This window comes from Corvus kubaryi, unplaced genomic scaffold (genome assembly GCF_017639235.1).
Source record: "Corvus kubaryi isolate FWS band 111438036 unplaced genomic scaffold, C.kubaryi_AGA036_p1.0 37309, whole genome shotgun sequence".
NCBI classification, from domain to species: Eukaryota; Metazoa; Chordata; class Aves; order Passeriformes; family Corvidae; genus Corvus; species Corvus kubaryi.
This window is the reverse complement of record NW_024581097.1, coordinates 140,920-155,335: the sequence shown is the minus strand read 5'-3', so window position 1 is coordinate 155,335 and position 14,416 is coordinate 140,920. Positions and strand designations below refer to the sequence as shown.

The window sequence follows — 14,416 nt, the reverse complement described above, 5'->3', positions numbered from 1 at the left end:
GAGAGAGGCTGGGATAGATCAGGATGGGCACCGGGAGAGAGGCTGGGCTAGACCGGCATGGGCACCGGGAGAGAGGCTGGGGTAGATCAGGATGGGCACCGGGCTACACCGAGATAGAGGCGGGAATAGGCCGGCATGAGCACCAGAATAGACCGTGGTTGAGGCGGGATGGGCACCGGTAGCGGGGCAGGACGAGTCGCCGGGATACATCGGGATAGAGGCGGCGATGGGCACTGGGAGCATCCAGGAAATGCACTGAGGGTGCACTGGGAGAAGAGGATCCCACCCAGATTTCTGCAGGGCTAAAAGTTCCCTCGAACATTATTGGGAATTACCTCCTTAGGAGCAGCCTCATCTTCTGCTATAGGGGTCAGACTTTTATTCAAATTAATTTCCCGCTGCTGCTTTTCATTTTATCACCGGTTTATTTATTTCTCTTTCCTTGCTCTGCATCCCTCCTGCAGCGTCGGCATGAACAGGATCCGGATCCATGTGTTGCCAACGAGCCGAGGCCGCCTGACCCCAGTGCCGCGGCCGCAGGAGCCCCTGGCCTGTGCCTTCGCCCCCCGGCCCTGCTCCCAGCCCCGCCTGGAAGGGCAGGAATTCTGCATCAAGCACATCCTCGAGGACAGGAATGCTCCCTTCAAGCAGTGCAGCTACGTGTCCACAAAGAACGGGAAGCGTTGTCCCAACGCCGCTCCCAAACCTGAGAAGAAGGATGGGTGAGTGGCTTTGCCTCCTGGTTTTCCAGTTCCAAACCCTATGGAATTAAAAGAGGCAGGGGGAGGTTTTTCTCTTCGTCTTCCCTGTTGAAGGAACAGCTGGAGCTGTGTCAGGGGAGGTTTATATTGGATTTTGGGAAGAGGTTCTTCCCCCAGTTGAGCACCAGAACAGCTCCTCAGGGCAGTGGTCACATTCGCAAGCGACCCTGCCAGAACCCAAGGAGTGTTTGGATAATGCATCCAGGAACATGGTGGGATTTTGGGATGTCCTGTGTAAGGCCAGGATTTGGACCTGGTGATCCTTGTGGGTCCCTTTCAGTCTATTCCATGATTTTTCTCCTTCAGCTGCTGCACTTGGGTTACCTCTGAGAAGTATCTCCCTTTTTCTAAAGTGTTTCTAAGCTGGAAAAAGACTCCATGGAGTCGTTTTGGGACCGTGGGCTGTGCCCTGGCCAAGCAGAAGGTGGCTGGAGTGCTCCAGGCCCCACACTGGATCCATCTGTGCTGTCCCTCCCTCATCCCAGCACTTCCCACTGCCTGTGCCAGTGGATAATCCCCAGTGCAGCCACTCGGGTCCCTGTGGAGCTTTGATCTGGTTGTGCTGCTGCTGTCCTGAGCTCTTTAAAATGCTCCAAGTGCTGGGGATGGAAGGGGATGGAACAGTTATGGACACGGCGATAGAGCACAGATTCCTCACAGGAGCATTGTTTCCAGGGATTTACAGGGATGTGGACACTGGTTGTCTCCATCCTGGTCCCTGTGCCATAAAATGTGGGGAAGGCAGAGTCCAGTGAGAATGTTTGGAAGCAGAAGAGCTCAAAAACTCACCCACCTCACTGGCTTTAACTGGAAGCTCTTTTCTCTGCCTGCTGCCGGTGCCAGAGGTGACCTTCCCACAGTGCTGAGTGGGCTCTCAGCATTCCCAGGCTGGACCTGCAGCCAGCTCTCTATGAGAGATTCCAGGTGCCAGGGGGTGTTCCCTGCCCTTCTGCCCTGCTCAGGTGAAACCCTGCACCCAGAGCTGCCTCCAGCCCTGTCCCCAGCACAGGAAAAACATGGAGCTGTTGGAGCGAGTCTAGAGAGGCACCAAGCTGAGTAGAGGGATGGAGCAGCTCTCCTGGAAGGAAAGGCTGAGAGAATTGGGATTGTTCTGGAGAAGAGAAGCCCAGAGGTGACCTAATTGTGACCTTCCAGGGCCTGAAGGAGCTGAAGGAAAGATGGAGAGATTGTTTGCAAGGGATGGAGTGCCAGGATGAGGGGGAATGGCTTCCCACTGCCAGAGGGCAGGGCTAGGTGGGATATTTGGAACAAATTCCTTCCTGTGAGGGTGGGGAGGCCCTGGCACAGGTGCCCAGAGCAGCTGTGGCTGCCCCTGGATCCCTGGCAGTGCCCAAGGCCAGGCTGGAGGGGGCTTGGAGCAGCCTGGGATGGTGGAAGGTGTCCCTGCCCATGGCAGGGGCTGGGATGGGATGAGTTTTACATTCCCTCCCAATCCAAAGCATCCTGAGATTCTGTGAAAATGCAGGAATGTGGAAGGTTTGGGAGCTGTTCCAGGGTTGGTGGCTGCTCCTTTGGAATGGCTGTGCTCATTGAAATCCTTTCAGGGGCCTCTTAGAAAGAGGATTTTTTCCCCCCGCATTTTCTCTCACATGAGGAAAAGACGAAGATTTTAATCCCCAGATTATTGTGGCATCCTGCATTGAAGCCAAGAGACTTCAAAGCCTCAGGAATGCATTTAGCCAAAAGCAAAGGCCCAGGATCTGTGGGAGCTGCTCCTCTGAGCGAGGTGTCCCCTCCGTGTTTGGATGCTCCCGAGATTGCCGAGCCCTGCTGTTGGAGGCAAAGCTGGGATGCGCTCTGGGGTTTGGTGATGGAGGAAGGATTCCAGCAGCAGGAGCTGGGAGGGGACTCAGATCAGCTTTTAGATTCTCCCTACCCAAACTATTCCACGCTTCCTTGCCTGGCTGAGGGCCGGGGGTCATAACGAGCTCGTGGTTTGTCCCTCAGCACCTCGTTCTGCGCGGAGCACGCCCGGCGGAACGCGCTGGCGCTCCAGGCTCAGGTGAAGAAATCCAACCCCGGACCCGTGGGCGAGACCCTCCTGTGCCAGCTGAGCTCCTATGCCCGGGCAGAGCTGGGCTCCCAGAGCATGGACAGCAGCCGGAGCGAGGCCAGCCGCATCCTGGGTAAGGACTGAACCCAAAAGCAGTGCTGGGCTGCTCTGTGGGGGAAAGCCAAGAACATCCCTTCTTAAGTCCAGTGGGAAAAAGATCCCATGGTCTGGAAGTAAAAGCTGGGGTTTTGTTAAGCCTGGTGTGTCTCACCTGCAGAGAAATCACGCTGCCAGACCCAAATCCTGCAGGTTTAGCATGGAAATGTTAGTGAGGCTGCTGGATAGTACCACCGGATTTCCGTGGTTCCTGGGAGGGCTGGAGCATCGCTCCCAGTGTGTTCTGGCAGTTCCAAGCTGGGAGGTTTCCTGTTGTTTCCTGCTCCATGTCCATCACTCACAGTTTTGGGGTGGAGAATTCCCTCTTGGCACGAGGCAGAGCCGGCTCAGCTCCATGGGGCCGAGCTCCGGGGTGTCCCTGGCCATCCGGGGATGTGGGACAGTGTCCTGTGACTCCCGGTGCTGTGTCCTGCAGATGAGGACAGCTGGAGTGACTGCGAGCAGGACCCTGTCACCGTGGAGCAGACGTGGCGTGGGGACCCTGACAGTGAGGCTGACAGCATCGACAGCGACCAGGAGGATCCTCTCAAGTAGGTTGGGGAGTTAAATCTGTGTTACATTCTGGGGGGAAGGGGCTCAGCCTGGAAAAAAGGCTCAGAGGGAACCTTCTGGCTCTCCACAACTTCCTGACAAGAGGCTGCAGCCAGGTGGGGGTCAGGCTTTGCTCCCAGGAAACCAGGACAAGGGGAAACGGCCTCAGTCTGTGCCAGGGGAGGTTCAGGTTGGACATCAGGAGGAATTTCTTCATGGAAAGAGTTGTCAGGCATTGGAACTGCCCAGGAAGGTGGTGGAGTCCCCATCCTTGGTGGTGTCCAAGGAATTGACTGGATGTGGCACTCAGGGCTCTGATGGGGGTTGGTCACAGGTTGGAACTTAGTCCTGGAGAGCTTCTCCAACCTCTGGGATTCCGTGGTGGCTGCTGCCTGCTACACACGTGTTGTATGTTCTGGGCTCACTGAGGTACATTCGACACACGTGTTACGTGTTCTGGCTCCAGGGGACGGAGGTTGTGTTAAAAAGGTGATGACATCAGTGGTTTTTCATGGATTTGTGCCCATGTGGTTTGTTGGCTGTCCTGGAGCTGGGGTTTTCTGGGAAACATTTGCTGCTCATCCTCTTCCACAGTGGGGTGGATCGCTCAGCAGCTTCTCTGGGTGATCCCTTCTCTTAAAGTCTGAAATTGAGTATTTCAGCTCATCACTTGCTGATGGTGTAACCCAGAATTTTCCTAATAACATCAGTATTGTGGGGGGGGGGGCGGATCAACCCTGAGGCAGCCCCACAGCCTTTGGAAGAATAATCCTGAGAGAATTGCCCCCAACCTTGGCGGGTTCAGCCTTGAGAGACCCCCACACCCTTCAGGAGAACAGCCCGATGGGACCCCCCCACATCATTTGGGGTTTAGCCCTGAAAGACCTCCACACCCTTTGTGGCAACAACCCCAAGGGACCCCCACACCCTGAGCAGGATCAGCCCTGAGGGACCCCCACACCCTTTTGGAGAACAGCCCCAAGGGACCCCCACACCCTTTGGGGGTTCATCCCTGAGGAACCCCCAGACTCTTCAGCGGAAAAATCCCATAGGATTCCCCACACCCTTCAGGGATCAATCCCCACACCCTTTGGGGGGGATCAGTCTCCAGGGACCCTCCCAGCCAGACCCTCTTGTGTGGGTTTTCCAGGCACGCCGGCGTGTACACGGCTGAGGAGGTGGCTCTGATCATGCGGGAGAAGCTGATCCGGCTCCAGTCCCTCTACATCGACCAGTTCAAGCGGCTCCAGCACCTGCTGAAGGAGAAGAAGCGCCGCTTCCTGCACAGCCGGAAGGGAGAGCACGAGGCCATCGGTGAGCCCGGGACCTCCTGCCTGAGGGCGTGCACAAAAAAATCGGCTAAAAAATGGGGGTTTGGGCCTTTCTAAAGGCAGATTTCAGAGCAGGGTAAGGGGAGGGTTCCACACTTGGAGCAGGTGTTTCGTTGAAGGGGCTGGAGCACAAGGAGAAGGGTCTGGAGAACTGAGGGAGCTGGGAGAGGCTGAGCCTGATGCCTTTTTGGGACTACCTGAAAACAGAGGCTAGACAAAATTAAGAGGATAAAAGCAGTTCTATTTCTTGAAGGGCCTTCAGGTACATTAGGGCAGTCAAAGCCCCCAGGAGCTACACCCAAAATGGATGTCAGGTCATGGATTTTCATACTTTTTTATAAGTTTCGTCCATTTGCATATCAGGGGTTAATCCTTCAATTACAGCTTCAGGTAATGAAGTCATTTACTCCCAAGTTTGCTCCCCTCCAACTCACTGTTGTTTACATTTCTCGGGGCCTGAGACAGTGAGGTGTCCTTGAGCTTCAGGCCTAGAGAGGAATTGTTTTGCCTGACCAGAATGGGAGAACAGTAGCTAACAGTCTATATGGAGTTTAGAATTATACACTGAAGAATTACAGGATATGAAAAACATAAAAGCTACAATCCTAAGGCCTGGAGAAAAGGAAGCTCAGGTGAGACCATCTCACTCTCTGTAAGTCCCTGATAGGAGGGTGCAGCCAGATGGGGATCAGGATCTGCTCCCACAGAACAATGAGACAAGAGGAAATGGCCTCAGTCTGTGCCAGGGGAGGTTTGGGTTGGACATCAAGAGGATTTCTTTAGGGAAAAGGTGGTCAGGCATTGGAACTGCCCAGGGAGGTGGTGGAGTCCCCATCCCTGGAGGTGTTCAAGGAACAACTGGACATTGCACTCAGTGCTCTGGTCTGGCTGACAAGGTAGGGATCAGTCACAGGTTGGACTCTGATCCTGGAGAGCTCTTCTGAGTCCACGATTCTGTGCTGGTCCCATGCCCAGAGATCCATATCATTAGAGTTCCAAAGCTCATGCTTTTCTTTGCTCTTCAGAGCTTGCAGCGTTGGCAGGAAATGAGCTGTAATGTTAATTCTGAGACAAAAGCGCTTATTTTGTACTGGGATTTCCTGTTTTTTCCTTTTACGAACAAAAAATACTCATCCATAATAAGGCCCTTGGTGTGTGGACAGGAGTTGGTTCCAGTAACACCAGTGCTGCTTCACTGGCAAATTCCTCCTTAGCATGGATGCAGCTTTCCCTCTGCCTCTGCTGACGTTCTCCCTGTGCAGAATATGCTCTTGGGAGCAGGAATTCCCAGTTCAACAGAGGCAAAACCGAGTTGTATAACTGATCCCAAGTATTGCAGAGCAAAGGACTCTTTTTTTTTTCCCAGCATCGTCCTTTAATAGCTCATCCTGGAAAACGCCATAATTCAGCTCAGGCTCAAGTAAAAATAACCAGGAGTTTGGTACATACCAATTTTGCAGAACTCTTTTTAGCAATCGAGTCAGAGAAAAGCAGATCCTGAGCGTTGCCCTGTAATTACACCGGGAATGCTGGCGGGAAGCTTCCAGAACTCGCACAGGAGCGACCTGGAATTTGACAAGCTTCTGTTCTGCTGCTGAAATCACAACGGATGGGAGCGGCTGAATTATTTTTAAAGGAGGTTTTAAAAATACTCTGGGGGCCCAAGCGTTCCTGGTGCATGGTGAGAGGTCGGGATAAATTTTGGGATGGAACCTGCACCGCCAGGCACGGCTCCCAAAGCTTCCCCTTGGTCCTGTGGATGGAGCCCTTGACGGCTGATTCGGGCTCTCGATGCCAAAAAAAAACGGGCAGGTGGGTGGAGATTCCTGACTCTTCTTTTATTTCTGCAGGGAGCAGCCTCCTGACAGGGCCCGAGGGGCTGATGGCCAAGGAGAGGGAGAATCTAAAGCGGCTCAAGTGCCTCCGGCGCTACCGGCAGCGCTACGGGGTGGAGGCTCTGCTGCACCGGCAGCTCCGGGAGCGCAGGGTCCTGGCCACCGACGGCACGGCCCAGCAGGTCCGTGGGGACATCCTGGATGGGTGTCTCCTCTTGTGTCTTTCTGGGAGTTGATCCCAGGCCCTGGCAGATTTTCCCCTTCCTGCAAGGATAGCCCTGGCTGTCACCCTCGCGGGTTTGGAGAAGCTCCTGGGTTTGTTGAGGCTTGGGGGGGTTTGCGGGAGATTGTGGATCTGTGGTAGCTCCTGGGTCTGCAGGAGCTCTCGGGTCCGTGGGAGCCCTTGGTGTCCACACCTTGAATCCTGGGGTCAGTTTCGGGCTCCTTGCAGCAAGAAAGACACCGAGGGTCAAGTCTGGAGAAGGGAACGGAGCTGGGAAAGGGACTGGAGCACAAAGAGAAGGGGCTGGAAAACTGAGGAATTGAGGGAGCTGGGGGGGCCCAGCTTGGAGAAAAGGAGGCTCAGGGTATTTGTGGGCTTGGGGATTTTTGGGAGCTCCTGGGTCTGTAGGAGCTCATGGGTTTGTGAGAGCTCATGGGTTTGTCAAGGCTCTCAGGTTTTTGGGAGCTCTTGGGTCTATGTGAGCTCCTGGGTCTGACTGAGTCCATTCCAGTGCCTAAAGGAGGCTTAATAAAAAGAGGGAGGGGGAGTTTTTACATAGGCAGTGACAGGACAAGAGGGAATGGTTTTAAGCTAAGATATGAGAGGTTTAGGTGGGATATTGGGAGCAAATTTCTCCCTGCAAGGTTGGGGAGGCACTGGCACAGGTTGCCCAGAGAAGCTGTGGCTGTCCCCTCGCTGAAAGTGTCCAAGGCCAGGTTGGATGTGGCTTAGAGCACCGTGGGATAGTGGAAGGTGTCCCTGCCCTTGGGAACAGGAGCTTAAGGAGCTTTAAGGTCAACCCAACCCATTCCATGATTTCAGGCACACACCACCCGCTCCAGCCAGCGCTGCTTGGCCTTTGTTGATGACGTCCGATGCTCCAACCAGTCCCTCCCCATGACCCGGCACTGCCTCACACGTATCCTTTGATCCTGACACTGTTCCCAGCTGTCTGCCAGCAGTTTGCCCTGTGGCTGTGCCTCCTTTGTCCCTCTCTGGCCCTGAATCAAGGCCGTCGGTTTGCTGTAGCCGTTGGTTTCAAGCAGGAGCCCAGAGGAAACGTCTCCCTGTCTGTTGGTGCTCCCATCCCGTGGAACAGCCAATTCGTGAGGGAGCAACAAAGGGCTGGGCTGGTCCCAGGGGTGGTCCTGCCGTGGCCTCTTGGGTCCAGAGCATCCAAACAGGGTGGGCATTTCACTTGGAAGCAGAGATCCCGAGCTGTGAGGGATGTGCATGAATCCCCTTCAGGGATGGAGACTCCACCACATCCCTGAGCAGCCCTTCCAATGTCTGACCACCCTTTCCATGAAGAAATTCCTCCTGATGAATTCAGAAATTCCTGAACATCCCATGGCAAAGCTTGAGGCTGTTTCCTCTTGTCCTGTCCCTTGTTCCCTGGGAGCAGAGCCTGCCCCCCACCTGAGGACACACACACCAGAGCGTGGCCTTGGGGATTTTTGGGAGGGTCTGGAAGGGTAGTTCCGAGCCTTTTTGGAGCTGCTGTGGCCCGCCTCAGTCTCTGTGACCCCTGGAAAAGTTCTCATGTGTGTGTGAACAGCTTCGAGCTGTTCCACTTCCCAAATCAGCCTCAGCTATTGGAGAGCCAGCACTGCAAGTTCCACTGGGATCCCTCAGCTCAGGGATCAGCCCCCAGCATGGGATCAAGGATCCCCCAGCTCAGGGATGACCCCCAGTATGGGATCCCTGACTCCAGCATTGCCCTGGGTGCATCAGCTCTATCCACTCTTGTGGGAGTGGGTGGATGTGTCCAGATTTGGATCAGGTTGGAGCTGCAGGAGCGAGCAATGGGGTGAGTCAGGACAAGTTCTGGCGCTGGGTCCCAGGACTGGGTGAGGAGGAGCTTCTGGATCTGTGGAAGATCTTGGGTTTGTGGGGGAGGTGCTGGATTTGTGGGAGCTCTTGGGTTTATCAGAGTTCCTGGGTCTGTGGGAACTCCTGGGTTTGTGGAACTTCTGGATTTGTGGGAGCTCCTGGGTCTGGAGGAGCTCGTGAGTTTTTGGGAGCTTTTAGATCTGGAGGAGCTTTCAGATTTTTTGGAGATTCTGGATTTTTGAGAGCCCCTGGGTTCGCATTGTCCCTGGAGTTGTCAGACTCCCCCAGCCCTGTGCAGGGAGCAGGAGCTGGAAGCTGCCTTTGTTTCTCTCTAACCACCACAGACCTCAAAATAAAGAGGAGAAATCCCATAAAACAGCTGGAGAAGCTGCTGTTGGCAGCTGCCACTCCCGGGAGGGAGGGGAAGAGCTGGGTCTGGCAGGAGCTCTCAGCTGACCCTCACTGACACAAACAAGCTTTTCCTCGGGCAGCTGATAACATTGATAACATCTGCGGCTTTTTGGGAGGCTCTTGGGCTCTGTTTGCTTTCAGGAGCTGGATTGTTTGTGACAGGGCACTAAAGGGATGGCGAAAGGCTGGGAGGCTCCAGATGGAGCCTGGGATTTTTGTCCTCTTGGCAGTCTGTGCTTTTGGCTACCAGTGAAGTCGGTGCTGGGAGCTGGGAGTTGCTCCAGGAGATGAAAATCTGCCTTCCCCATCCCCTGGTCCCTCACCACCTCTGCCCTTGGGTGTCCCAGGTCTGTCTCTGTTGGGCTGGGCTCCGACATTGCTGCCAGCCTGGATTATGGCTCTGCCAGGAAGTGGATTCATGAGAAATCCTTGGAGCAGGGAGGAGAGAAGGGTGAATCTCAAACCTAGACAGCTGAAGAAATTGATGTAAACATGGTGTCTTTTCCCAGTTTGTGTGAGTTTGGGAATATTTTCCCCTCTCCCACACTGTGTGTGGTGTGTGAGGAAATTGCAGCGTGAACCCCCCCAAAGCTGGAGAGCAGTTGGGATGATCCTGGTTGGAAGGGGATGGAAGAGGAGGAAGGGGGGAAGAAGAGGAAGGGGTTGGAAGAAAAGGATGGGGATCAGAAGAGGAGGAGGAAGAGGAAGAAGGAGTTGGAAGAAGAGGCTGGAAGAAGTGAATGGGGATTGGGAAAAGAGGAAGGGATAGGAAGAAGAGAAAGATTAAAAGAGGAGGAAAAGGGTGGAAAAGGAGGAATGGGGTCAGAAGAGAGAGGGGTGGGAAGAGGAGGAAGGAGTTGGAAGAGGAGGATGGCATCAGAAGAGAATGGGGCTTGGAAGAAAAGGATGGGCGTGGGAAGGGAAAGAAGGGGTGGGAAGCGGAAAGGTTTGGAAGGTGATAGGATCAGAGCAGGATGGGGTTTGATCTGTAGCTTCTGTGCCTCTGGATTTCTCTGCAAGTGTGATGCAGTTGAAGCAGAGTTTGAGATTAAAGGCAGGAAATCCCATTTACACCTCTGGCAGGAACAGGTTTTCCATTGGGAAGGAAAATGCAGTGGGAAGATGGAAATACCATAACTAAACTCCTGGCTGTGGGAAAGGCATTGTGTGTGCTGGGATCTCCCTGCCTGTGGGGCTGGAGCTGATCGTTTTCCACGGATGTCTGCAAACAAAAGTTAATCCCGTGCCTTTGTGCCATCCATCTGAGGATCTGTGAGTGGTTTACAGGGATCCAGCCACATCTCCCAGCCCCCACGGGGGGGGGGCTGTGGCTGCTGTCCCAGTTTTCCATCATGGAAATTATGTCACCCACATCCCTGGGCAGTTGGGGTGCAGCTCTAGGCTCTGGATTGCTGATCTGGGAGAAATGGGGGGGTAGTTTAACACCATTTGTGGGGGAGTTGGGAGCGTTTCTCAGCGTTCATCCTTCTGGATGTGTTTCTGGCCGTACCTCTGCTGCTTTCCTTGACTGCCTCTTCCCAGATATCTGCCAGGATACAAACCAGACACTCTTCAAGCCGTGCCAGGGCTCAGAGGAAGTTCCATGCAACAAGCCTGTGCCCGTGAGCCTCTCTGAGGAGCCCTGTTGCCCCCTGCACCTCCGCCTGCCCCCCCAGATGTACGTCCCCGAGCAGGTCCTGGCTGTCCCCCAGGAGCTGGGAGCTGCTCCCACCGATCTGTACCTGAGCGCGGCCGAGCTCCAGCCCACGGAGAGTTTGCCTCTGGAATTCAGCGATGTAAGTGGGTCCCACGGGGACGCTGCCCTCCTGAGAGCCCGCCCAGAATGCTGCATCTGGGTCTGGGATGCTCAGTGCAGGAGGAGCTGCTGGAGCGAGGCCAAAGGAGGCCACGGAGCTGCTCCAAGGGCTGGAACACCTCTGGAGCCAGGCTGGGAGAGCTGGGGGTGCTCACCTGGAGAGGAGAGGGATCCAGGGACACCTTAGAGCCCCTTCCAGTGCCTGCAGAGAGGTGGAGAGGGACTTGGGACAAGGGATGGAGCGCCAGGATGAGGGGGAATGGCTTCCCACTGCCAGAGACAGGGTTAGATGGGCTATTGGGAAGGAATTCCTGTGAGGGTGGGGAGGCCCTGGCACAGGTGCCCAGAGAAGCTGTGGCTGCCCCTGGATCCCTGGCAGTGCCCAAGGCCAGGCTGGAGGGGGCTTGGAGCAGCCTGGGATGGTGGGAGCTGTCCCTGCCCATGGCAGGGGCTGGGATGGGATGAGCTTTACATTCCTTCCCAATCCAAAGCATCCTGAGATTCTGTGAAAATGCAGGAATGTGGAAGGTTTGGTGGCTGCTCCTTTGGAATGGCTGTGCTCATTGAAATCCTTTCAGGGGCCTCTTAGAAAGAGGATTTTTTTTCCCCTCCCATTTTCTCTCACATGAGGAAAAGACGAAGATTTTAATCCCCAGATTATTGTGGCATCCTGCATTGAAGCCAAGAGACTTCAAAGCCTCAGGAATGCATTTAGCCAAAAGCAAAGGCCCAGGATCTGTGGGAGCTGCTCCTCTGAGCGAGGTGTCCCCTCCGTGTTTGGATGCTCCCGAGATTGCCGAGCCCTGCTGTTGGAGGCAAAGCTGGGATGTGCTCTGGGGTTTGGTGATGGAGGAAGGATTCCAGCAGCAGGAGCCGCCTCAGATCAGATCCCAGCCCCTTTCTGTGCAAACAGGAGGTGGGTTTTTTGGGTTAGGAAGGAAAAACAGGACTGTTTTCCCTCATCCTGTCCTTTGAGAGGGTTCTGAGCTCCCTCTGGAGCGCTGCGGATTTGTGGAAGCTGCTGGGGGGCATCTGTGTTGTGTCTCACGTCGTGCCAGGCTGGGGAAGCGCCACTCGTGAGTCACGGGAATCTCGCCCTTGTGTCAAACCCCCTTTGGAGCCAAAACAAATCCCAGCCTCTCCCCTCGTCAGGGAGAGGGCAGATGGAGGAGTCCTCAGAGCCTGTCCGTCCCCATCTGTGGTGTCAGGGCAAGCGGAGGAGGTGTGAGATCCTAGGAGAGGGTGGGGATGTTCCACGTGTCCCCTGGAATGTTTGTGACAACCTGGAGAGCAGGGATTGATCTGGGGGTCCCCAGGAATGTGTGTAACATCCTGGAGAGCAGAGATTGCTCCAGGGGTCCCCAGGAATGTGTGTGACATCCTGGAGAGCAGGGATTGATCCGGGGGTCCCCAGGAATGTTTGTGACATGCTGGATACAGGGGACTGCTCTGGGGGTCCCCAGAAGGGCCTGGTTAGACCCTATCGAAGCCATTCCAGGTGCTGGAGGGACATTTTGGGGACAACACATCACGCTGGGCTCCAGGTGGTGTGTCCCACACCTTGTCCTCAGCAGTGTTAGCCAGGATCACGGCATTCCAGAGGGAGGAGGAGGAGGAGGGGGTTCCTGGGGTGTGTTCCTGGCTGCTGGCCAGGGGTCCCAGGGGCATGGCGCCCACTCCTCCTCCTCCCTTGCCCTTCTCCTCCATTTCCTGCTGCTTCAGAGGACTGGAGTCTCCTCAGACCCCTCCTGATGAGCCGCTGCGCTGTTTTCCCTGCCAGGACCTGGACGTGGTGGGTGATGGGATGCAGTGCCCCCCTTCCCCTCTGCTCTTTGACCCTTCTGTGACCCTCGATCCATCCCTGCGGGACATGGCCGAGGCTCCCATCGACATCCTGGCACTGGAGGAGACAGACAGGGGCAGCTCCTCCACCCCGCTCATCCCTTCGGCCGAGCTGCCCGCGCAGGTACGGCCGGGTGGGACCCATCACCCACCCCGGGATGGGTTTTTACCAGCAGGAGACCCCGCCCTTCTTCCCACCAGGAGGGGCTCCTCTTCCACCCCGCAGCTCCAGAGCCTGGGTGTGCCCATGGTCTGGATGGCATTAGGAGTGCCGGGGTGGGGGTGGCAGCCAGAGCCTGGCCCCCGAGGTGGCTCCGTGGGTGGCTCAGTGCCACCCTTGTCCTGGGTGGGGATGTCTGGGACACTGGGGATGTCTGGCCAGGGGGGTTGCCTGCTGTTGGAACCTCTTAATCCCAGCTGGGGGTTTTTAGGGGAGTTGTTTCCCAGGCCAGGGGTTCTCCATTCTTCCTTGGAGTCTTACTTTTCACTGGAATAACTGAAACTTGCTCCTGTCGTTCTGCCTGGAGCCTGGGGCTTCTTTGGGATTTCCCCACAGAGTGTCCTCTTTGGTGATGTCACCCACCTCCCTGTCCTGCCTCCTCTGTCATGAGAGCCGAGTTTTGGGGTGGGGGGGACCCCAGCCCAGGCTCTGACTGAAGACCCCCGGTTTGCTGTAGCCGTTGGTTTCAAGCAGGAGCCCACAGGAAGCGTCTCCCGGTCTGTTGGTGCTCCCATCCCATGGAACAGCCAATTCGTGTGGGAGCGACACTGTCCCCAGCTGTGTCCCACCACAGCCAACACACACCGTCCCTGTCCTGTCCCCAGCAGGGTCACCTCCCGTACCAGCCGGGGCCCCGGCATGACCAGCAGCAGCAGCCACAGGAAACAGCCTCGTCCACCCCGGCCCGGGGAGCAGCTGCCAACGGGAGCCTGGAGCCAGGGGCCGTGAGCTGAGCCCGGCAGCTCCGGGGTCTCCACACCCGGGGGACCCCCAGTGTGGGATATGGGGGGGACTCGGGTGCTGGAGTCCTGCTCCCGTGCCAGGATGAGCTGCAGCTCCGGCTCCTCCACTGGTTCCTGGAGCCACAGGGACCCCTGAAACCCCAGCGTGGGGTCTCCAGACCCTCCCCTCCTCTCTGGGGATGGAGCAGCCGCAGAAGACCTGGAGAAGAGGGGGAGAAACCACGGAAGTTCTGGGATCCTTTGCCACGCCCTGATGTGCCCCGGGGGGGGGGTGACGTGGCCCTGTAACGTTTTGAGGGGACAGAGGTTCCTTCCCACGGGGTCCCCCACAATAAAGTGACGGAGGTGGGCACTCGGTGTCCCTGTGTCTGGATCAGCCGGTGGATGGGCGGGGGGATGTCCGGGGGTGCCCTGGGGGCTGTGTCCCCTCCCGGGGAGGGGGGACCCCGCTGCTGCCAGGCCCCGCCTCCTGCTACCGGGGGGGCTCTTTGGGGGTCACCCTTCATTTCGGTCTCGGCTGCAGTGCCGGGGGGGACACACTCGGGGGGGCTCCGTGGGGCGCGGGTCGGGCCGATCCCATCCCGGGGCAGCCGCGATCGGTGGCTCGGTACCGATCCCCGCCGCGGGGAAGGAGGGGCGGGGGGTACCGGCTCCGTCTCGGGCGGTTCCGGGGATCACG

The 14,416-nt window shown here is 56.5% G+C and overlaps 1 protein-coding gene and 2 non-coding genes across 5 annotated transcripts in view; all 3 read left to right on the top strand.

Moving 5' to 3' along the window:
• KANSL2 (KAT8 regulatory NSL complex subunit 2) overlaps positions 1-14,089 on the top strand; it is a 14,459-nt gene extending 370 nt beyond the window's left edge. Inside the window, exons 1-10 of one of the 3 annotated variants that reach the window (XM_042028971.1) lie at positions 8-369; positions 465-722; positions 2,730-2,908; positions 3,368-3,482; positions 4,634-4,797; positions 6,665-6,831; positions 7,695-7,791; positions 10,659-10,912; positions 12,713-12,898; positions 13,603-14,089. In XM_042028971.1, coding sequence (XP_041884905.1) covers positions 472-722; positions 2,730-2,908; positions 3,368-3,482; positions 4,634-4,797; positions 6,665-6,831; positions 7,695-7,791; positions 10,659-10,912; positions 12,713-12,898; positions 13,603-13,728 — 1,539 coding nt within the window. In that variant the 5' untranslated portion in view covers positions 8-369; positions 465-471 and the 3' untranslated portion in view covers positions 13,729-14,089. Of the gene's footprint in view, positions 1-7; positions 370-464; positions 723-2,729; positions 2,909-3,367; positions 3,483-4,633; positions 4,798-6,664; positions 6,832-7,694; positions 7,792-10,658; positions 10,913-12,712; positions 12,899-13,599 lie in introns of those variants that run through there. The other 2 variants (XM_042028969.1, XM_042028970.1) reach the window with 2 other exon arrangements.
• LOC121665100 lies at positions 7,868-7,995 on the top strand. The gene has a single exon (XR_006016220.1). It is a non-coding gene; the product is annotated as a small nucleolar RNA SNORA2/SNORA34 family (small nucleolar RNA).
• Positions 13,418-13,545, top strand: LOC121665101. Its single transcript, XR_006016221.1, has one exon. It is a non-coding gene; the product is annotated as a small nucleolar RNA SNORA2/SNORA34 family (small nucleolar RNA).
• Positions 14,090-14,416: the final 327 nt, after the last annotated feature.